The sequence below is a fragment of the Apiospora aurea genome (genome assembly GCF_038362705.1).
Source record: "Apiospora aurea strain CBS 24483 chromosome Unknown utg000004l_segment0_segment0, whole genome shotgun sequence".
In the NCBI taxonomy this organism is placed as follows: domain Eukaryota; kingdom Fungi; phylum Ascomycota; class Sordariomycetes; order Amphisphaeriales; family Apiosporaceae; genus Apiospora; species Apiospora aurea.
In genome coordinates this window covers 1,115,684-1,138,776 of record NW_027117391.1, presented here as the reverse complement: position 1 = coordinate 1,138,776, position 23,093 = coordinate 1,115,684, and the positions used below count along the sequence as shown (strand labels likewise).

At 54.9% G+C, this 23,093-nt stretch overlaps 6 protein-coding genes across 6 annotated transcripts; 2 read left to right on the top strand and 4 right to left on the bottom strand.

Moving 5' to 3' along the window:
• Positions 1 to 658: 658 nt before the first annotated feature.
• PG986_005171 (uncharacterized protein) lies at positions 659 to 3,120 on the top strand (the record flags this gene model as incomplete). The annotated part of the gene is made up of 4 exons (XM_066841393.1): positions 659 to 703; positions 806 to 989; positions 1,099 to 2,558; positions 2,620 to 3,120. The coding sequence occupies 4 exons, from the start codon at positions 659 to 661 to the stop codon at positions 3,118 to 3,120; spliced, it is 2,190 nt and encodes a 729-aa protein (XP_066701255.1).
• Positions 3,121 to 9,125: 6,005 nt separating this feature from the next.
• PG986_005170 (C6 transcription factor) lies at positions 9,126 to 11,753 on the bottom strand (the record flags this gene model as incomplete). Its single annotated transcript, XM_066841392.1, has 3 exons — positions 9,126 to 9,177; positions 9,226 to 10,970; positions 11,052 to 11,753. 3 exons carry the CDS (start codon positions 11,751 to 11,753, stop codon positions 9,126 to 9,128), a joined length of 2,499 nt encoding a protein of 832 aa, XP_066701254.1.
• A 974-nt stretch (positions 11,754 to 12,727) lies between these two features.
• On the bottom strand, positions 12,728 to 14,236 carry PG986_005169 (uncharacterized protein; the record flags this gene model as incomplete). The annotated part of the gene is made up of 1 exon (XM_066841391.1): positions 12,728 to 14,236. One exon carries the CDS (start codon positions 14,234 to 14,236, stop codon positions 12,728 to 12,730), a length of 1,509 nt encoding a protein of 502 aa, XP_066701253.1.
• A 1,290-nt stretch (positions 14,237 to 15,526) lies between these two features.
• PG986_005168 (AAT family amino acid transporter) lies at positions 15,527 to 17,253 on the bottom strand (the record flags this gene model as incomplete). The annotated part of the gene is made up of 2 exons (XM_066841390.1): positions 15,527 to 17,012; positions 17,093 to 17,253. The coding sequence occupies 2 exons, from the start codon at positions 17,251 to 17,253 to the stop codon at positions 15,527 to 15,529; spliced, it is 1,647 nt and encodes a 548-aa protein (XP_066701252.1).
• Positions 17,254 to 19,702: 2,449 nt separating this feature from the next.
• PG986_005167 (uncharacterized protein) lies at positions 19,703 to 20,728 on the top strand (the record flags this gene model as incomplete). The annotated part of the gene is made up of 1 exon (XM_066841389.1): positions 19,703 to 20,728. One exon carries the CDS (start codon positions 19,703 to 19,705, stop codon positions 20,726 to 20,728), a length of 1,026 nt encoding a protein of 341 aa, XP_066701251.1.
• A 417-nt stretch (positions 20,729 to 21,145) lies between these two features.
• On the bottom strand, positions 21,146 to 22,939 carry PG986_005166 (uncharacterized protein; the record flags this gene model as incomplete). Its single annotated transcript, XM_066841388.1, has 1 exon — positions 21,146 to 22,939. The coding sequence occupies one exon, from the start codon at positions 22,937 to 22,939 to the stop codon at positions 21,146 to 21,148; it is 1,794 nt and encodes a 597-aa protein (XP_066701250.1).
• Between the last annotated feature and the right edge of the window lie 154 nt (positions 22,940 to 23,093).

The following is a 23,093-nucleotide window of genomic DNA, read 5'->3' as shown; positions in this document are numbered from 1 at the left end:
GGGTCTTGTATAGGCGTATCCGTGAGAGGTCTAATGAGCGGGGAATAAGAGTTTTGAAGACTTCAGCTTCCCGAGACTCGACTCAGGCCTAGCTGCAAACACTTTGCTCAGCCAATTACCGCTGCCGAGGGTGGTAGAAACCCATGCGACTCTGGGCTGTGAGATTTCTATCAAAGAAACGCCAAAGTTGAAGCCATTCCTATTAATCGCCTGGCTGAGAACGTATAGCATTGTTGGAGTTGCCTGGATCTTTTTCGTCAAGCTGTTGGAAAACCCACGACGCAGCTCAACAGCCTCCCGATCATCCCACATCCCCACCAGCCCTTGGAAAATACGCCATCTATCCAGATTGGGGTCTCATTGTTTCACTTCCAGCCCTCCCGCAGAAGCAATTTTGAGATTACCGACTTACTCGGCCAGAAAATCACACGGCAATTCGAGACAACCGAACACTAATAAAGTTTAGCACAAAACCTCCCAGGTGCCCTGAGAGACGTCCTTCAAGACCTCGCTCCCTCAGGAATCTTTGCCATTTCCTCTGCAACATTGTTCCCGAAACAGGTCTCTCTTCATCTCTTCTCATCCCATCCTCCCTTGGATCAGACCCCTTCTACACTCACTTTGACATATCGTCCATCAACCAAGAAAGTCAGCTTGAATGTCTGCTGTCAAGTTTGCCTACCAGCCCTATAAGCTTTTCGAGGTGAGTCAACGACATCGGGAATGTGTTGCACACACAATGCCCTTTGCCCCAGAACAACTTGTGCTATCGACAAAACAACAAGAGATCTGACGAGAACAACAGCCTCAATTCCATCCGGAGAGGCCAATAATAGTCGATTCTGACGTCGAGTCCCCCGAGACGGTGACTCTGAGGTACGAGGAGGAGGCGGCTAGAGCCAACGGAGGGGGCCTTCGTGGGGACTCCCCGCCTGGTCTCCTGTCCATGTCTACCGCATATTCCAAATCGCAACCGCCCCAGATGCATGGTATGTTTGCACCCTCCCCGTTCTGCTTGCAAACGCTTCATCGGCTCCCTGATTGCGGTGTTGTGGCACGAAAAGACATGAGAACTAAATGCACGATGTGGGGGAACAGAATTCGAATCGACAAGGTCATACCAGAATCCCCAGTATCAATACCCGGTGCAACCATTTTCGGCTCACCAGTCCCAAAATGCGGCGGCGGCTCAACTCAACCAGATGGCTTTCGCGGCCAACGGGTCCAGCCAGTATATGCCAGCTGCACCTGTAGTTCCCAGTCTCTTGTCCTACGAGCCGAATTCGGGCGTTCCAGGGGCAGGTGTAACCATCCGGATCTCGGCCGCGTACGACTTGTTGGCTATAGCCAACCGGTTCTATCTCGAGTTTGGTGATTGCAAGTGTCCAGCTCACGCAGCGAAGGACATGCATGATACCAGCGGCTATAGCTTCGTGGTCAGCGCAAGTGCACCGCAGTTTGAAGACACGAGATGCGACCAGGCGAGCGTGCCTTTGGTTATGTCGATTGAAGGGCCAGATGGTAATTTGATGGGGAATCTCCTGATAGAGGTTGGCACGTTTACTTATCACGAAATTGATATTGGGTCTGCTGAGAGCCCACAGGGTCTCCCACAGGGGGATGTCACGCGGAGAGTAGCAACACAGTCACCAGACCAACGCGAGAACACCCCAAAACAACAAAACGCCGAACACATTACTGACAGCGCTACAAATACATATGGGTATCCTCCTGCCGACCAGCAAGCCGCAGCTCCGTCGTACGATCCGACCTATGCAAGCAATAACACCCCCAACAACAATATGATTGGCACTTACCATCGCACTTCTTACGCGGACGGATTCCGACACATCCCGCCGCCCATCAAAGCGTCTTCATCTTGGTCGTACGGTTCATCGCTCTCCTCGGTGCGAAGTCCTGGAATCTTGCATACCATTCCTCACACAACAATCACCCGCCCGAGTCTTTCATCACTACCGGCCCCAACCTCCAACGCCCCGCAGCTTGTTCGCACCAGCACATTGCAGACCTCGGGATCTCCAGGGTCCAGCCAGTTCAACCCATATGCTTTGTACTCTACCAAGGCCGTTTTGAAGATTGCAGGAGATCTCGATTCGATGGCAACTGGTTGGAATAAGGAAGAATGGGAGAACCGGAGAAGAATCGTCATGTTCAAGAAGTCACAAACCGGGTCAACACTGACGGCCACCTTTAAGCCCGTGGGAGTGAATGAGCGCCCGACAAACAGCATTTGCATCAGCTGCATCTACTACGCGGAGAAGAATGAGTGTTTTGTCACCAGCGTCGATACTATCTACTTGCTCGAGCAGCTCGTTGCTGCGCCCGCCAGGTTCACGGTTGAGGAGAAGAACAGGATCCGCCGCAACCTGGAGGGTTTCCGCCCACAGACGGTCAGCAAGGCCAAGGCCGAGAGCGAAGAGTTTTTCAAAATCATCATGGCATTCCCAAATCCCAAGCCCCGAAACATCGAGAAGGATGTGAAGGTATTCCCCTGGAAGATCCTTGCCCAGGCTCTCAAGAAGATCATCTCCAAATATGTGAGTCAAAATGACCTGCAGGTTACACAGCGTCCTCTCCAATTTGCTAACTTTCATGCAGTCGGCATCGCCCTCATCAACCTTGCCTCCAGGACCGGGATCGGCTCTCTTGACCCCTGTCAGCAGCACAAGTCCTGGGCTCTACCCGCCGCCGCACACGCCTAGAGGCACGGATGCAGGAGCCTACTCCCGCTCAGGTCATCATATCTACGGCTCAGCGCTGGAAGAGTATGAGCAATCGCGAACCCAGGGAGCACTGGGAGCCGCGACAAGCTGGGCCTCGTATCCGACGCGAGCGCCCGAGTCTCCGCCACTGAAGTCCTTGTCCCACTCAGCGGCGGCAGGTGGCATGCGCATGCCAAGCTTGTCCTCATACGGCAGTGCTGACACAAGGCATTCTGTAACAGCAGCGCCGAGCTACGACATGGCGCCCCAGCCGCAGACGAGATGGGACCCGGCCGTCACAAATGGTTACCTGGACACGACCTCTTACGGCAACCATCACCACCAGGGTCAGCTATATGGGACAGCCGGGTACGCAGACGGAGGCCAGCGGGCTTGATAGAAGGCCATGCACACAGGGTCCACCATACGCATTCTGAAACCTGTTGAAGAAAGTTGCAAGGACATGGCAATGACAGGTTTAGAGGGGGAGGGGCGTCATGCTTCCTCGAAAAGGTGACTGGCTGCCTGGAAGAAAGTGGAAGGTGTGTGTGTGTGTGTCAATATCGCGGGTGACTGATCAGTTGCCGGTGGGTCGAGAGCAACGGCGCGTCCAGCCCGTCGCCACACCCACACCCTGCCTGCCTGCCCGCCTGCTTGTCCACTCCTCAGCACACTTCTATGGGGAAGGGAAGGGGTCTGGGTTCAGGCTATACCGCATACGGGACGAAGGTGTGCCTGGGTCTTGTGGCGTTTGCTTTGCGATGCGGTCACCTCTTTCGTGCATTTACCCTCTCTTTGGATGCCCTCGTTCTATCTTCTGCCCTACTACCAATCCATGGAGGGGTGGCAGCTATCCCAGATGGAGGTCAGGTGTCGCAGGGTTGAGCCAATCAGATCTCTCCACCTTACTCCATCCTGCTCTATCAGATGGGGCTCTTCTTACCTCCAGACCACGGGCGCTCTCTCGTCTCCCCTCCCCCCCCCCCACCTATCAGCAAATCACCACCATCTTGGACCTTGGAGAGGCGGGCGCCCGGCATGTTTCTTGTTTCCTCGAACCCTTCTTCTCTTGTCTCTCGTCGCTTCATACACCTTTTTTTGTCGCGTTCTTCGTGGTCGTCGTCATGATCATCGTTTACCCACCTTCCTCATAGACCGATGCACAGGCAGAGAGCCTGTTGTCACTACGGCGCATGCGGGGTCGGACGTCCGTCGACTGGGCCCTGCGGTGTTTTTCTTTTACTTTTCCATTACCCTTTTGGTCAACTTACAGGGCTGGGTGGAATCCCTGACAACGATCTGCCATGCAACCCGAATGATTGGCCGCCAGGGCTCTTGTCTGGATGCTTGCAGCTCGTTTTAACAACTTGGCATATGCACAATCTGGTCGTCAACATCGGAAGCGCGCCGCAGCCTGCATACATGTGTGCTGCAGCAAGGGTTAGCTACCAATCCTTTGGTCGTCTCTGGGGCCAGCTGTCTCTCGGATCTGGTGCTTCCATTGTGCCGTCTGCGCTGGCGGCGACTGCGTCTGGTTTCGAATAATAGTTCCCGGTGCTAAGGAACAGATCCACAAACGAATTTGAAACGAAACTCGGCTCACGACGACAATTGGGCGAAGCTTCAGATGCTCGCGACCGCGCTCCGAACAAACGAGCCTATGGAATGGCCAGCGCTGACCGAAATGAAGCTCAATCATGAGGTCTCTACCCCAAAGATAACGGACGGAATCAGGTGTTCGTATTCGCGGAACTCGATGCACACCAAGCCGTCAACCCTTACGCCCGTACGCACCCACACCCACGCGAGCGCTCGCATGCCTACACCCACCACTCCTCCCAACCTTGCGCGACAGCGAAGGAGTCATACTTCTCAATCCGTCGTCGCCTTCGCGCCGCCACCTGCTCATACGGGGAGAAGTGGTGTCATCTGCGCATACCGACATCCAGCCAACACGGAAAGGGGGTCGCATGCATCTCACGGGACTTTTCTTACTCCTACACAGGCCTCCATCCCTTGCATCATTCTGCATGCATTTCTTTTGCCTCCTTGCTTCGGTCATGGTACGCTCGGGATAGACTTGGGTCACGGCAATGGGGTTACCGCCTTGTCGGATAGTCGCCGGGGCGACACAATGGGGGATTGCTTTTCCTCGTTTGTTTACATCGTTTGTTTATTCCTACTCATTCTTATTTCAACCTCACTCTCGTTCTTCTCGCCTCCCCTCTCCTGGTCATCGAAGCTCTTTTGCGCGTTTTGGTTTTTCCGGGCAACACTTGTGGGGAATCTAATGTACTGTATTTGCTGGACAATTTACCGCGTGTTTGGGTCTTTTCGTTACTTTTACTTGGTTGGACGCTCTCCGTCGGCTGGGGTACCTGCATGGGAGATGGAGAGCTCTAGAAGACAAGGAAGTTGGATGCACACAGTGGAAACGCGATAGACGCGGTCGTAGTTAGCATTATACCCTCTACCCTGCCGAGCTGCTCTACTACAACGTCTTGGGACTTGAGAAAAAAAAGTTTATTTTTGGTTGCATCAATCGGATTTAGAATACTAGACGGGGGCAGACAGGACGGAGGAAATACCATGCACCATGGGCGGAGTTGGCAGGTGTCAGTTATCAGTTTTGGGTTTGGGCGTCTTCTACTCCGTTATAGGGAACGGGTATGTACTATGGAATATGTAACTGTCGACTTAATTATAATCCAATCATCATCATCACTTATCAAATCACTGAGTTGTCAAGCCTCTCGATACAGCGTCCGTCGTGTCTACCTTCCCTATATGGGAATTCGGCCATCAGAACAAGAGCCATGAACAAAGTCGAAGATCTTCATATCCGCAGTGATAGGTGGACAGACTTTGGTCCCCTTTTATGGCCTCTCTCGATAGAGCAGAGGGGGAGAGAGCAAAGCAGGGTCGGATTGAGGGAAAAGCGAGGGAATGGGCGGAGGCCTATATAGCTGGGAGCGATATAGCCCCCTTGTGTCATCAGGTCTCAGCCTGTTTCCGCTCGTTACTGCGGCCACTCAGACCACCATGATTTGGGCCAGATTAGTCTTTGCGAAAGAACCGAGTTATCGAGGGGCCTGAACGCAACCGTAACGCGCCACGATCGGATTCATTTGCACACAGACGGGCCGACGCGCTCTCGACTGCGATGTTACAGACATCCTATTTTACTTGACATGTATGTGACTTTACTGGATAAGTAGCTGTCTTTGATCTGACAATGCAACGCCCGTCCAGTAATCTATCGCCCATCCCCTGTGTTTCATTCGACGAGGGCCGGGTTTGTTGAGTTTTGGCAGTGACCATGTTGCCAATGTTGGGAGAAAAGGAGGGATTCGGTAACGTATCCGAAACCCGCCTCCATGAGACGGATGACTTGAACCTTCTGGCCTCGCGTCGTAGCCTGAGTCAGAGTGAGCCACAACACAGCAGAGCGATATCATCAGGTGTACGGAAGCTGATGCTGCCGCCGCCGCCTCGCTGTCAATCACGGGACGACGCGTTCATCCCGTGGTCGGAGAGCTTGCGCGGCGGCTGGGAGGCGACGTACTTACCAGCCTGTCTACGAAACGAAGACTGGCTCGATGCAAAGAAGAGACAGTGGTCCCCACCTGTACAGCTCATCTTGGATTGCAGTGTCCCGTTATAGATCTCAGTACGACGCTGGAAGCTGCAGGTCTGGTCGATCAACGTGTCAAAAAGGGGGGCCCAGACCAAGGATCAAGTTACAGACCGGGTAAGTAGTAGACACGGGACGGCGCGAAGAGGGGCCAGCAGACTAACTGACGACGTCGCACCCACCCGAGAGTTCCCTATGGATTCTCCAGGTGACGAGGGCAAAGGAGGACAAAGTCTATTTCCTTGCTTCTTGTTCGATGAAGTGAGTCAGCTGAGGCTGACTGACTGACACTCGGTCGCTCACATAGGGGTACGTAAAGATAGCACGGGATGAACGAGAACCGTGCTGGCTCCGGTGGTGTGGCTGGTTCAGATGACCGCCGCTGTCTGAATCCCTTCCTCAATAACCTTTCCGTGCCAGCCGTGCCCTGCTTTTCCTGACCTCCTCTTCACCTCACCTCACCCCCTCTCCTCTCGCCCCCCGTGGAACTGGTCATCCGTGAGCCAGAAACCGGGTTTGGCTCCCCCGACGGCGGGGAGCTCCAGCTGTCATGGCTGCTGATGTCTAACTTTTCTGGCGTGCATCGTCGATCCCCGAATCTGTGTATTACCGCAGACGCAACCGAGATTTGCTTTTCATGCGACTGTTCTGTGTGCCCCGATCCGTACGCCCCTACTAATCCTACTTGCTGCCGGCCGGCCCCCCCCCTCTGATTCTGATCAGATCATGCTTGCAGCTCGCAGGCTGGTGGACCATGGCAGACTTGGACGGCACTGGTCGGGGATGAAGCCGGGCAGACCGGGATCGCGATCTCCTTTCCCACCTTTGCTTAGGCGACCTGCAACATATCTTTTTGGACTTTCTGGCTTTTCTTGAACGAGGTTGGCATGTCTCTCTGTATCTCTCTCCTTCTACTCCTCCTCTCCTCCATTCTGCATAAGGACCTGACACTGTGAATGGATACATACACGCCTGGATCCAGAATGAGGAAAAGTACCTGAGTTATTTCCCAAAGCGGCGGTGAATACGACGACGGGTTCATCCGCACGCCTCTCCCAACGATTCTTCAAGACATCATCTATTCGCATCAATCAACAAGTGAAAAGACCAGCAACGTGGAGATCAGCTGACACCTGCTTTAGCACTGCTGCCCTGCCACGAGGTGACCCCCTTTTCTTGCCACCCCCCTTTAGGGATTCATGCAGACGAGAGACCTGGTGACTAGACCCGAACTCCTTCCTGACCATTCCTTTTCCTTCGTCATCCCCGAAACAAACTAGCCAACCAGTGCATGACATCGCCTCATCTCGCCAGCCGCCCACCGAACAGTGAGTCCCTTGTGGCGTTATCATTACTCACTCACTCCCTCACTCAGTCGAGACTTACATGCGCACTTACCCGCGGTAAACGACGCTTCCCCTCACCCGCCTCCCTTTCTGATACTGGCATAATCCTCACTCATCTGCTGCATGTCTTATTGGACCAAGGCGCTTTTCGACCAGCGCACCAAAGGCAAATCAGATCGCAGAACATGGCACAGCACGACCTCGGCCTTTACGCGTTTGTGAGTGAGACGACAGCACAGCACAGCACAGCCGCTTCTTCCTTTTTCCCTTGGCCTTCCCCCTTCCCCCTTCCCTTGCCCCTAAACCGCACTTCACCTCACCTCGGATCCTCTTCCGCGATTTCCCGCGAAGCGCACCCGGATTCACATCATCATCATGGCAATCTCGGTAATGGCGTGTGCTTAACAAAACCATGAGATGAAAAAGAGTTAATGCATGCGGCCGTCTGCAGGTACATACAGAGAGAGAATGGGAAAGGAACATGTAGTTTTGTCTCCTCGAAGTACCTCGTCCGGCTGTCAGGGGATCGGTACATCTGTATACTTGTCGGGTGAAAGGAACAGGTGAAGGCATATCTATTAGGAAACGTTGAGGTGTTACCTGGTTACACGCGGTAGTTGTACAAAGAAGAGGAGATAGAAACATGCACGTCTGGATAACGACACTTCATCATGACGAACACCTACATTTGGACTGATGACAGTAGGTCGACAGCATTAGCTCACGTTGATGCTTCGTGGCGAATATTGGGGGTGCGGGCTGTCGACGAGCTCAGCCTGGTGAGAAGCTGCTATTGTGGCGATGGTCCTGTCTTGAGATCAAAGACTATTGATCGACCTCTATCTTAGCTACGAGGTGTGTTATTCGGGTGAAGCAAGACTTGGTCGTAGCTGACATTATCCCCTATCTGTTCAGAGTAGTAGTCACTCAGATAGTAAGATGTGTCTTAAAGGAGTTGGACAATTATGGTTTCACTTCACCAGACATGGAGTAACCTGCTCACTCAATTATCGTGACCGTTCATCGCGCTTGATCCTTCGTAGCATCAGCCTTGACACATAAGAACTCATCTGTGCTGCGGCAAGAGATATGTTACCTAAAGCAAAATCATTTTCCTCTATGTCGTATGCCAGTTGTTCAAAGGAGATTAATCATCACATTGGTATCATACATCTAACTCCATTGACCCCTTTTTTGCCCACCCCGTAAAATGTGTTCCATATCTAAAAAGTGATGGAAATGGTTTTCATACAACGCCATCATGATTCATCTCACCGAAAAACGGAAGGTAAGGTGGAAATATCCCGCATCATCATCATAAGCAGTGACAGTACGGCCTAAGAGGTCGTATTGAACCCGTAGTTGAATAGACCAAAATCCGGATCTCCAGGTGAAGGAAATCCAGCGTCGATACTGGTGAAGTCAAACAGCGCGTTCTGCGGAGGAAGCCGAGGTTAGATCGATGCCCATACCTCTGTTGGTGGAGTAGAGGTGAGTTTTGGTAAAACAGGTCTGAACTTACCGACATATCCAAATCCCAATCAATCTCCATCCCCTCCATATTAAACTCGCCTCCCCCTTGCTGATCCAGCGCACCACCGCCCCCTGCCCGCCCTCCTCCGCCCCGAACCCCGCCAGCCCCCTCAGCACGCCGCCGACCTCGCGCCCGGCGGCGGCGGCGGCGGCCTCGATGCACGGCCCGTAGAGGTCGCGGACCTCGGCGCCCGCGGCGAGGCCCTCGACGTACGTGACCATGGCGCGGCACATGATGTAGCCCTTGGTGTTGGTCTCGCCCGCGCGGATGCGGCGCATGGCCCAGGCCGCCGTGTCGCGCACCGCAGCCAGGAGGTCCGGGCGCGGCGTCAGCAGGCCCAGCCCCCCGTCGTTCTCGAGGGCCTGGTACTGCAGCTCGACGGGGATCAGCATGCTGGCCTTGGTGGTGGCGTTGCGGAAGAAGCCGCTCGAGTTGGTGGCCAGGCGGTTGAGGTCGTCGTGATGGTGGTGATGGTGATGCGCGGTGGTGGAGGACGGGGTCCCGGTCGCGGTTCCCGGGATAACAGTACCATGTGGAGACGGGCGATGCGAGACACTGCTGTTGTTGCCCACGGAGTAGCCGTAGGATGATGACTCGGACACGGCTGAGAATAGATTCAAAGACATCTCGACCACCATCTTCCTCGAGAAGGCGTAGGCTGGCTCCCGGAACGCCCGGCGTAGATAGGGGAGGTGGTGGGATTGGAAGTAGTGATGAAAGATGAAGTTGACGATCTGCTTCTGGAATGTGGAAGGTTGACGACCACCACCGCCATCGAATCTCCTTAAGGATAGGGAAGCTGCCTTGTAGGCAGTCTGGAGCTGGGCGTTGAGCTTGAGCGTGTCATCGTACTTCCCCATGGAGTTGATGTCATTGAGGTGCCTCACGATGGCCAGGCGTAACGGGAAGCTCTTGCGCAGGGCCAGGGTGACGGTGGTGTCGGTGAATCTGTTGGTATTGGCAGGAGCAGACGGGGGCTGATGGTTGCGGTCAACGCCACTTGTATCGAGTTCGGCGTCGTCGCAATCGCTTGGTGGACCCGTGTCAAACTCGTCTAGAGAGATCATGGGCGGGCCGCCGGCGTTCATGCTTGACTGCAACGCCAGCTCGAGGGTCGTATTCCATAGCCGCCGCCGTATCTCGGCGTCCGCCCGACTCATGTTGGGCAGGCGCTTGGGGTCGCGATGGAGGCCCATGGCGATGGCCGACCGTATCACGGAGCTGATGGAGATCCAGGTCAGGTCGCCGCTGACGCCGGCCACCTCGCGCGCCAAGTGCAGCAGCAGCATGTTCTGAAGGCCGGTGATGGTTAGTTTGGATTTCAATGGTGGCGTCATGAGCCAGCATTGAGCTTCATAGACCCAGGCGATTGCGGCCTTGCGCATGGAATGGACATCGTCGTAGACGCCCGCGCCGGCGGCCATGACCAGCTGCATCTGGATCACGAACGCCTGGCTCACGGACTCGGGCGACGCCCAATACTTCTCGTACTCGGCCTTAAAGGAGGGGACATGTAAGACGCGGTACACTGTTTCGAATGTTCGCAGGTACCCGTTGACGAGCTGGTCCGCAATCTCCCGGGGTGGGATCTTGAGACCGAACTTGAATGTCAGTTCAGGCATCCGTTGGGCTTTGATGGTCCTCGCCAGCAGCTTGTTCTGGTGCAACAGCATGACGATCTCGGACTTGACTTCCATCGCTTGATTGTCAAATATATCCATGACGGGTTTCAGCTACATGTGTATAAATGGTTAGTCTTCTGACGGGTCAAAAGAGATGATCCTGAGCGGATGTGATGACAGGCCGTTGCTCACGAAGGTGACAATGTTCATCCAGTGACTCTGCCCAAAGTATCTGGTCTTGGACATGACGCTCTTGTTCATGGTGTGGATGTCGTCGGTCAGGTACGTTGGGTATGTCGTGACCGACGCGTCGGCGGCGTTGGGTATCTTGGGCGCATTGAAGTGGGCATTTGCCTGAGGGCTGATGCGTGCAGCTTCCAACTGCCGCTCGAGCTCCTTAACTCGCTGCAGAAGAGAGTCGACATCGTGCGCAGCAGCAGCTTGCGACACTACGCGATTGGATGTAGACACTTCTTCTCCTGTCGCCGCCGCTTCGATACTGTGGCTCGACGCGACGTGCTCATCAAAGCTAGCGGTGGAGGTGTCGACTGTCGAAGGGGCCTGGGAGCTAGCCGCCGGGGAGATGGGGAATCTGGACTCGACGTCCACTTCTGGCCCCAGCAACGGACACAGACCCGGACCCGGACCCGGACCCGGACCCGTCGGACCTGATGCGACTGCTGCTGCTGCTGCTGCTGCTGCGACGGCCGAGTTTCTCGAACTGGCTTTGGTCGGGGCCGGCTCGTAGACGCATGTCTTGTGCTTGGATCGGACGCACGCACCGCAGGGCATGTTCCGGTCGCATCGGACCTTGGACCGCCTGCAGGCGACGCAGGCCAGCGCTGGCCGACGCCGCCGCTTGTCGGGCTTCGTGAACTCGGAGCCGTCCATCATCATCTCACCCGCTCCGAATGGCGATCAGGTAGAGTAGAATATGTAAGACAGTTATAAAGGAAGAGGATGATGCTTCATTTTTCTTACCAGTTACGCGTTCCGAGCTTGGCTTTCGAGGGAAAACATGACATTTGCAGGCAGCAAAGTGTCAGACGCCGAAGAAGATCGGCCGAACTTTGAGCGCAATTCCCCGAGTTTTTAGAAAAGTCGGGGAATTCGTTTAGTGTACAAGTCCGAGCTGTCCCACCCCCAAAAGGACCCAGATGGACCCTAAAGAACCCCTACGCGGCGCCCATATTAGCCTCTCAATCCCCTGTAGCCCGCCCCCACGCGACATGACAACCAAAAGCATCAGTTTGCGCCGACTCACGTAAGCATCCTGCGTCACGAGAAGCAATCTTTTCTTAGGATACAAGGTTCCCGCAGCTAGTAACATGCTTGTTATTTATATCGCATTGAATAAATTCCCGTTTGCATCTGGTAGATATCCTGTTTGTCCCAGTTCGCTGGTTCTCAACTACTTGACGTACCGAAGCCTACAAGGATCAGGGGCTCAGGGCAGGTCGGCACCATGCTTTCGGGCGCCGTTCCGTTAGCAGCTGGCCTCTCGAAAAAAGCATACTAACATCCTTTCACATCTATCGTATCAGTAGGCCTTCAAGGGAAATAAAAAGGGACTATATAGCTCCATTTGGGAGACTGTATAAACTAGACGTGAAGTTCTATAAGTAGGTAACCAGTGAGGAAGTAGTGCCAGTACAGACGGAAGGGAGGAAGGAAGGAAGGAAAAGCGACGCCTAGCGTCGACGAGTGGCAGTCAAGTCCTTGATTACATCCACCATCTACCCCCTTAATGGCGACAGCGCTGCTTCCACCGTTTTGTGCCGTACTGTACTTCCTTCAATGAAAGAATGAATGTCCCATTCCGATCAGGTCGCGCCACGTGTTGACGACAGCATCCTACCACACGTGCATCACTTCAACTTCGCTTTCTCCTCCCCCGTTTGCGCCTGCCGATTGATCGTGTCAAGATCCCGCCCCTCCCACTTCACGTTCCAGAACGTCAGCAGCGCATAAGCCTTGATCAGCGAGTGCCAGTACCCGAAGGCCGCCGAGCCCGGGAAGAAAAGGATGTCGGCCGGGTAGCGCCGGTACCAAGGGTACAGCTTAGGCCCCTTGCCGCTGAACAGGATCCAGCCCGCTAAGACCCACCACAACCCGGACATGTTGGCGTACCACGCCGTGCGGCGGAAGAGGTCGAGCTGCAGGTAGTCCACCGCCAGCGCGAAGTTGGTCAGCGTCGCGGCCTGCACGCCGTACATGCTCCACGGGTGCTGCCGCCACGCGCGCGGGCTGAGCAGCATGCGCGGGTTCGAGCGGAAGGTCGTGCGCGCCCACCGGAGGCACTGCTGGAGGAAGCGGGGGTACTCGCCCAAGCCGGCGATGCCGACGACGGAGCTGGGGGAGGAGGAGGAGGAAGAAGAAGAAGCCTCGTGGCCATGGCCGTGGTTTTGGACACCCGCGCCGGCGTCGGCCTGGAACTTGGCCTTGATGCCGTGGTCCACGCACCAGCGATGGATGTAGTTGTCGTCGTCGGCGGCGATGGGGCCGATGGTGAAGACGAAGTTGTTCTGGCGGACGAGGAAGGGGTTAGGGAACGTGAAGAGGATGTGCTCGTCCATGTAGCCGCGGCGGAATTCGGGGTCCTTGAGGATGCTCGTGCGGATCCCGGCTGTTCGTCCGCTGACGATGAAGAGGCCGCCGTCGATGGCGCTGCTCGCCATGAGCTCCCAATTATGGCGCGCCAGGTAGGTCGCGCCCAGGTAGTTCCAGAACCTCTGCCAAAGCGTCCCCTTCTCCAAGCGCTCCACGAGCTTCTCGGTGCCTACGAGGCCGACCTCGGGATCCTCAAAGGGGGCCAGGGCGTTGGACAGGAACCGCGTCGGCCAGATGGCGCTGTCGTCGACGAGGAGCGTGATGGACGTTCCGATGCTGTCGATTGCGGAGTTGATCTGGGCTCGCTTGTTGGCTATCAGGGTATGGCGTACCTGGATTTCTATCTCCGGGTAGTCGCTCCGGACGGGTCCTAGCGCGGCCTTGGCCGCCCTGTATTTTTCGTTACCGATGGTGACCACGAAGATGCAGGCCGGCGCGCTGGCGCAGATGGACTTCAGGCAGCGGCGGAATGTAGGGGTGGCGGGGTCGATGGTGGGCATGACGACGGTGACGTCCTTGGAGGGAAGGTAGGTGGGCTTGGACGGGACCGGGGAGGGACGATAAATCAGGCGACCCACGAACTGCATGATAGTCCGCCAGTGTCGAAAGAGGAATAAGGCAGCAAATGCCATTTCAGCCGTTAGGGGCCACCATCCAAGGAAGGACTTGACGCCGAAGCAGTAGGGCAATGTCACCGTGATGACAGCCAGGAAAGGTACCCATCCCGGCACCGCCAGGGCTCGAGACAAGAATAGCGGTAGAGCCATGGTATCCAAGTGGGAAGTTCCCGTTCTTTTTATTATCTTTCAGTCCCCTCTCTTGGTGTAGCTACTATCTTGAGGAATCAAGTAAGTTGTGTAAGAGCTCTTCAGCGTTCTCTGATTACTATTCAGGTCCTGCCTGAACGCTACCGAGCTTCGTATGCAGCGCAGAATGGACTCGTTAATATCGCCCGAGGATGTTTGCTGACCCGCTTCAGTGCTTTGTCCTGTACTAACAAACTGGCATGCATAACATGGAAAACATCACTGTCATTCACAGGGTCCAAGCCTGGACAGACCTTGACTGGTCCAGCAAACATCACGGATTCGGCTTGGGAGCTTGTGTAGTAAAGATCCTTTGTTTTCGTGTGGTGTTTCTTTTCCCGGGCGTGGCCGCAAGGTTTCCATAGCCTTACGGCTTAATCAAACATCTATGTATTATTTTCGTAAGCACAAACATTACCTTGTGCATGAATATATCCTGGAGTCATGTCAATATACCCGAAGGTATCTAGATACAACCTGAGACGCAGTTTACCATGGTCCCAAAGCTACCTGAGGGGTGGCCTCAAAACATAGGGGTAACAACCGAATGGTGACGGTGGTATAAGTATGTATGGTTGCACATATTCAACTTCCAAGTCCCAAACGGCCCACTTACCATTCTTCACAATGTGCTATGTCCCTAGGCCAGCTACTTACTCTACCGAAGAAATGGAAATCATTAGAACAGGTCGCGGCTATCAGATGTACGTCACTTGTTGAGAATGTGGTTTGTTGATTGCAGTTCGTAGAATCATGATTGCCCCAGTTTGCTTGAACCGCGAAGCTTAGCCGGGGGTAATCCCACCACGGTACGTACATCACACTACCCCGGTTGGATCCGATATTATGGGACGTACTCCCCCTAAGTCCTTGGACTGATGTATAACAGATGACCCCTTTATCACTAAAGCATACACACCGAGGCAGCTTTGCTGGATCCAACTCGATTTACAAACTCCCAAGACCTGTTGGCTCAAACGCCATGGAAATACATGAAATCAACAATGCTAATACGATTTAGAGAACTGTTAAGGGTAAATTTATTTTTAGAATATCAAAACTCGCTTAAATTCAAAAGGCCAACCCCAAGAGCCAGAGCTGAAATGTAAGGGTATCCAATGCTCTCGTCTATGGAATCTAGTTGCCCACTAATCCATACCGTGGCATCTAAGATGGTTTATACAGTGTTGTGTACAGCTGAAAGACGCTATTTGTCGTCGACCAAACCAAACCTTAAGATTTTATCCAGAATTAAGCAATCCAGAACCACACCTTTTGTACCCAGTTCTTGGGAATCGGCTTCTCATCCATCGCCTCGAGCTCGTCCATCTCCTTGACTCCGGTGAAACAATCGATGTCCTCAATCTTCCTGCAGAGCGGTGTTCGGAACCACAGCTTGTGGCCGAGGTACAGCACAAGGAAGATGGGAATGGTGATATACGCGGCCAGGAAGTCTGACACGCTCCACTTGCTGGGAAAGAAGACTTGGAAGCCGTTCGTAAGGGTGAGGAGGATAATGAGGAACAACACAACATAAGTTGCGTATGGCTGCAATGGCGTCCTGAACGGCATGGTGTGCAGCAAGTTGTTGAACTGCATGGCCTTTCGGAACCGGAGGTAGGTGGTAAGACACACAATCCAGGCAATGAAGCCGCTGATGGTGGAAATGTTGCTGAACCATGCGAAAACTTGCGCACCGCTGCTGCTCACATTGAGATACGCCAGGCAGCCGACCAGCCAGGTAGCGAGAACGGCGCGGTAAGGGACTCCCTTCTTCGTGGTCACCGCGAAGAACTGGGGAGCCTGGTTAGACAGGGACAAGCTGTAGAGGATACGGCTGCCCGAGTACAGGAAAGCGTTTCCAGCAGACCAGGCCGACGTCAGAATGCAGAAGTTGATGACATGGTTCAAGCCACCGATGCCAGCATTCTGGATGGCAATAACCCAAGGACTGGCCGAGGCGTCGCTGTTGGGAGACAGGAGTCGCGGATCGTCGCTCGGCACGATGCAACCGATGATCAGACTAGACACTCCGTAGAAGACGGCAAGTCGGTAAATGAATCGTCGGGCAGCCTTGGGAATGTTCCTTCGCGGTGCCACGGTCTCTCCTGCCGCCAGGGCAATGAGCTCTGGGCTTGTGATGAAGGCGAAACCAGCACGGACAAAGGCGGTCCAGTAGGCCAAAAAGCGACCAGTACTGCCCGGCGCCATGTACTCTTTAAACGCACCTGGTGCACCCGGGTACCAGTACTTGAAGCCGAGAGCTTCGTGGTTTGGGCCTCCGCCGCACATGAGCACAATTCCCAGGATGACCAGGCCCACAATGGTGATAAGCTTGATACTGGCGAACCAAAACTCGGCCTCACCGAAGACCTCGACGGCAATGATGTTGAGAATCAAGGTGACGACCAGGATGATGGTGATCCAAACCGCGACAGGAACAGGGGTCTCCCAGTAGTCGAGGAGAATGGCACCAGCTGTAGCTTCGGCTGCGACGAGGATGGCGTAGGCGTACCAGTAATTCCAGCCGGCAGCGAAAGCCAAGGAGGGTTCAACGAAGCGATTGACGAAGTAGGGAATGGAGATGCCCTTGAGAGGCAGGTATGTGGCCATCTCGCCAAGATCGTTCATGACGACCCAGACGAGCATCATCATGCTCAGATAGCCCATCCATAAAGGAGCAGGGCCAACGAGAGCCAAAATGGCACCGGATCCAACGAAAAGACCCGTACCGATGCTGTGAGATGAAGCAGTTAGTCTTGATATGGGCTTGCGAAAAGGAGAACGACGCCAATTGGTCGAATTGGTGGTACTCACGCTCCGCCCAGGGCCATGAACTGAATGTGGCGACTCTTCAGACTTCGCGACAGCTGGTCGTGCTCCTCGAGCAGACTGCCTACGCCGGCCGAACGGGTGGTTGTGAGGGCGTTTTCCCCACCTTGCTCAGCGCTGCTGTACTCATCCTTGGTGGCCGACATGGTGGGCAACGAAGAAAGAAGATCCAAAAAGACGACAGCAAGCAAGCGGATGCAGCAACGGGAAAGGGAGATGTCAGAACCCAAAGCAAAGGCCGGCTGATGGACGGTGAGAGAGCGAACGGAAGAGAAAAATATATAGTTGATAGACGCGACCGCCCACAATTAATTGACCCCATCATTGTTTTGGGGCTAGACCTGTCGACCCCGGACTATTTGATGCAACGTCAGGCGTCTCGAGTCATTGGCAAACGTAATGTGACAAGGCCGGGAGGGCAAGATAGGCCAATTTGTGGTTAAGCCGAGAGATCTTGGCGCAGCTTTGGCGAGTGTGTGCTGTGAGAGGTCAATGGGAGATGGGCCAGGGCGCAGAAGTGGAGGAGCGGCCAGCTTCGGGGGTTTTGAGGGTCGCGCAAAGCTAGCAAAGGTGGAGGTGGGGAAGCTACCCTGGCGTTATCTGGGTACCACCCTGGACGGAGGCTGGACGGTGCCAGAGGCAGGCCTCAGCATCCTGGGTTATCGCTGGTTATCAGTGATCCTGCCTAGTCCTACCAATCCCATACACGCTCCCAGATAAACCTGCCAGCCAAAACGGATCCTTATCGCAACGGTATGCCCAACTGGGCAAGGTCCGGGGCAAATCTTTACGTCACGCCTTTTCCAGCTGCTTAGCCCGCGCTCTAAATCTGTCGAGCTAAAAGTGCTCTAATTTGCTAATGAGGATGCACGACAGCAGCGAGAACCGGCCTCGGGCTCCGGCTCTGTACTGCCCTGCCTGCCATGCCAGCCTGTCTTTGCCTTGCCCCGACTCAGCTCCCAGCAGTAAGCACCTGGGCAGCCTCTAGCCGATCTGGGACTCTGTCCATCTGAACTTCCACTCGACCATGTGTCTTGGTATTCCTTTCGTTCACTTGGTATACTCTTGGAAGCACTCTGGTCATTGGCTAGCCTCGAGACCAGCCTCGAACCCAACTGGGATCTGCCGTTGCCAGGCCAGGGACGTCAGCCACTCCTTGTCTCGGGGATATTGCACGTTCTTCTCAACTCATGCAGCAATCTTGCAAGTAATTTCGTAGCTAATAATGTAAATGGTGATAATGAATCAGCCGAACCCTCAAATGTTCTCTCTCTCTATCAATTGTGGTTTGGCAAGAGATAGCATATGTAAGTGTCCGTAGGGCCGCAACACTGGGACACTGGGACACTGGCACTCGGGGACGGCTGGATCTGCTGGGCAGCGTCGCACTATGGCTAGCAGGATCCAGGTTCGACCCCAGCCTGTGGAGCAGCGTTATCAGATGCAGGCAAGTCCAGGTGGACTAGACAGCCACTTGGGAATAAGCCTCCCTGCCCTGTCTGTCTCTTTGCCGCGGTTTTCCGAAATGCACGATGCAGGCACAACCCGTACCGCCCCTTGGTTGGTCCCTTAGTCCCTCCGATGCGGATGCATTTAGCCACAGACTGCTAGGACGGCATCAATTGATCGACCACTTCCCCATGAAAAAGCTGCATCCGCGACATTTCTGATGCCCGTATATGCGACGCCGTAGGCTGCCCATGACATAGGAATGGCATGATGGGTACATGCCGGCCAACTTTTCGCACAGCACCTACATATCGCTGTGTCATCAACGTCACCCAATGTGCTTACTCCATTCTACAAGCCGTTCTTCTGGCCATCCAAGCCGGACTAATCGCTTACCCCCCTGACCCACGACTTCAAGCAGCGAAGTCGGTAATAATTCTGGAAACATCTTTCGCGGTGGTATCTGTCGAACCAAACATCTTCTCCTCTTGCCGCCTGTCCATGCCTACCAACCGGATGCCTCGAGGGTGTGACAGTGGCAAGGCCCACGTCCAATGAGGCACGCCTTCCAATCCTCTTCAAACCTACGTGCCTTTTGCATCCCGTCAGTCATGGTAGCCATCTTGCCTTTTTACCATCACGACATTTCTACCTACTCACCTGGGGTTCAAGTCTGAGGTTGATTAGCCAAGGCACTCGACCAAGGTCACACCTGGTGAATCTGGCCTTCTGACCTTCCCATCTTCTTCCCCAACACCGAATTTCTTGAAACTTGGAGGCAAGCTTCACGGAGGCCAACGCGGTGGTGTGGACGGCAAGGAAAGTACACGCCATCTCTCCTTACTTGTTCACATCTCGTATTTCTGAAAAGTGGTTTCATGCCACCAACTTCCCTGCCTTCATTTTGCTGGTCACAACGCCGCTCGTAGTTTTAACCAAATTCGACATTGTTCTCCTGCCTCTACATTTCTATCCCTAGCAAAACCACCATTCCCAGATCTAATCAAATTCCTTTGGATCTTGGGACCTTGCATGATCATCCGGGCAAGCGCCAGGAACAAGTCACTAGGCAATCCCAATTTCACCATTTCACACGCGATCCCCCATACTCTAAAATAGAATCACGACCTGAGGCGGTGTATGACGATGTCGTACCCACCTTATCCCTATCAGCGCAAGCCTTACACCTACAGACAAGTGCCCTATCTCCCCGTCACCCATTATGGCGGCGGCTGGGGAAATGGTGCCGCGGCCGCAGGATTCGCTCCTTATCCTGGCTACTACGTAGCTCCTGCTGTGGGCCCTGCAATAGCTGCTAGACCAAGAGGAAGGCCGCCACTATCGACGGAGGAGAAGCTACGGTATATGAAGCACAGACTGATCAAAGACAAGCCCGCCGATCGCCATATGGAAGATGGACACCCAGAGGCAACAATCGAGGCAAAGAAGCCTACTCCAGATGCAGCCCCCGACGTTCCCCCAGCTGCCGAGCGACTACAACCACCACCAGCACTACCGCCTGCGATAGCCACCCCAAACAATGAGCCGCAAGCAGCCCCTTTGCCACAAGATGAGACGGCGACCGTGATCACGCCTATGAAGGAGCTACACTACCCAGCTAAACTGCACCGCCAGCGCATCCAGAAGCTACATGCCCGGAATGACAAGGAGAGCCGTTCGCCCAGGACCGTCTTTGTTATCATCCACGAAGTCGATGGTTGCAACAGGGACGTCCAAATCTCGAGTAGCCTGAAGGACGCCATTCACGAGGTGCTGCGCATCATGGCACGCTACCACCCCGGGACCTTCAAGTTGACGCCCCTAAGACGCATCGGTGGTAGTGCTGCTGCTGCTGCTACTGCTAGCTCCGATGAGAATCCAGAGAAAACGGATGGCGGCGGTGTCAAGGACGAGGGCGACGAAGATTCCATTAATAGCTCGCCTGATATCGAGCCAAATACCGGAGGTGATAATGCTACTGCTAACAACAATGGGGAAGCCGCGGAGGAGTCACCGGAGCGAGAGCGTCGCTTTGTGTACAAGGGAAACTGGAAGTTCACGCACGCCTCAACGCTGAAGCTGGAGGCTAAGGACGGAAACATGTCCGTCCGGGTCTCATGCGCTCTGAAGAACGTACGTCAGGAGAAGAAGAACACCAAGAAAGTAATGTAACAAGAAGAAGATAAAAGAAGCCATGTCTGTCGTTGGTGAGTTTACGGAGAGGCATGACTTTAACACCTATGAGGCGAGATGGATTGGGATTGGGATGATATTGCGAAGTCTTTTCTTCATTCACAAGGAATTGTATCGCGGTGGGTTTTACCAAGTTTTCATTTCTCTATCTAATTGTACAGTATGCGCTCCTTAGAGTTCAGTGATGAAAGGAACGCTCATGTGGCTCGTATCATCGTGATTCATTTGTGTTGTTAGCCGGCGACACTTCTTTGCCGCATCCTTAGCCAAGTCTCCAGCTGATGAACTAATATACACATATACCAACAAGCAGCTGCTAGTCGCCAATTTCGTAGTGAATAACACTGTTGCTCACTAAACTCAAGTTCAGGTATGAAAAGAAACATGCCAGGAGCTTCAAGTCAGCAAAATTTTCTTGTGTCTCAACACCTTGACGGTCATCTGATACTGGGGTTCCTTCTCGTCATGTACCGGCAATGTCGCGCTCAGGGTCACCAGTCCCTTGTTATCGCCATCACGGTCCACATACCACGCCAGTCGCGCACTGCCGCGGAGGTCGCCGGTGGCCTTGTACCAGAACTTCTTGGTCCACTTCGTGTCGGGGTGGTCCTTCTGCAGCTGCGCCAGCGACTCCTTCCAGTCCTCGTGGGCCATGCCGGCGGCGTCGCGCAGCTCGGGCAGCACCCGGGGGACCTCCTGCCGGAACAGCGACAGGGCGAGCTGGTTGGCGGGGCCCATGCCCTGGGCCGTGCCGCACACGCTGAAGTAGGCCTTGCCGGGCCGGTTCTGCTCGAGGACGAGGACGTAGACGGGGCTCGGGGCGTAGCCTTGCTGGAGCTGCGTCTCGTCGTGCTCCTCGTAGACGCTGCGGTTGAACTGCGCGAGTGCGTCGAAGAGCTCGGCGGGGAACTCGATGCACGAGGTCGGGTCGCGGTCGCGGTTCATCTGGGCAATGTTGGCGGCTGTGGGCATGACGGCGGGGCCCGTACCCTTATCGTTGCCGGCCTTGCTGCCGCTTGCTCTCCCCGACTTGTTTTTGCCCTTCACGCTGCGTTCGGGCTTCTTCTGCTTGTCATCCTTCTTGTATATGCTGTAGTATCGCTCCTTTCGTGTGAGGAAGTCGGCCATAGTCTCGTCGGGGCGGCGCTTCTCCAGCGGGGGCGGGGGCTTGTCGTAGTAGGCGTGCTGGCGTGCACGGAAGTCCTCTAGGGCCTCGGACGGCTGTCGGCGGGGAACCTCGACGGCATCGTCCTCGGCGTTGCCAGATGCGGTGGGTGCTGAAGCGGCAGGACCAGCAGCAGAAGAAGCAGAAGCGGCAGCAGCAGGTCCTTTGGCACTTGATGATGATGACGGACGTCCTTGTTCGCGCCGCTCATTCTTGGAAGGGCGCTCCCGTCTTTTGGCTTCACTGAGGTACTTTTCCTCGGCACCGGTGGCCTTTAGGACGTCATACGAGGACAGTCTGACTTCCTTGCTTCGGTCGCGGACTTGGTTGGAACCTTCGCGATTCAAGGGTGGTCCAGACGACTTGGCAGTCGACCATTCCGGACGGCTCGATGCTCCCGATTTGGCAGCGGACGACTCGGGACGGTTGGTGCGGGCCACCTCAGAACCGCTGCGGTTGGCGACGACGGGCACAGACTTGACTTGATGCTTTGGGGGTATCAAGCCGGAGGCGCTGTTTCTACGCAGGATAGAAGGGCCGCTGGTAGAGGAGGTGGGTGCTTCTCGCTCTGGGGCACCGAACTTGTCTTTTGCCGGTTCGCCGGGTTGTCTGCCGGTGCGATCGGGGCCGCTGGAAGAGGCGTAGACCTTTCGCTCCGGGGCAGTGCCCGGCTTGGCTTGGACGGGCTCACTGGGATGTCGGCTGGCCCGACCAGGGCCACCCGAGGCGGAGGCGTTTCCGGTATCGCGACGAATGCCCTGCATTTCCTCAATCGCTCTGAGTGCAGTGGATTGGGGAGGGCCTGAGAAGGTGACGGGCGGGCCTTGGCTGAGGCGACGAGGCATGGTGGAGCTGCTGGTGGCACGGTTGTCTCGTGCGGAAGTGGATGAGGACGACGAAGGCCGACCGGAGTCGTCTTTGTGCCGCTTGGGGGCCGGCTCCTTGACCTCTTGGTGTTTGTTATTGTCGGAAGTCATGGTTTGGTCGTGGGATCTTTTGGATCCCTGGTGGCCCTTGTTGTCCATGATGGGCAAGCTCCAGCAATCTTGGTATGAAGAGAAGCTTTGTATGTTATGCGAAGATGCTTCGCGCTATCTCGTTGCTGTGCAGCGAAGAGTGTCAGGGTGTTGTGTTAGACAAAGAGAAACATGGTGAAACGACTTACAGCAGTGTGGCTGG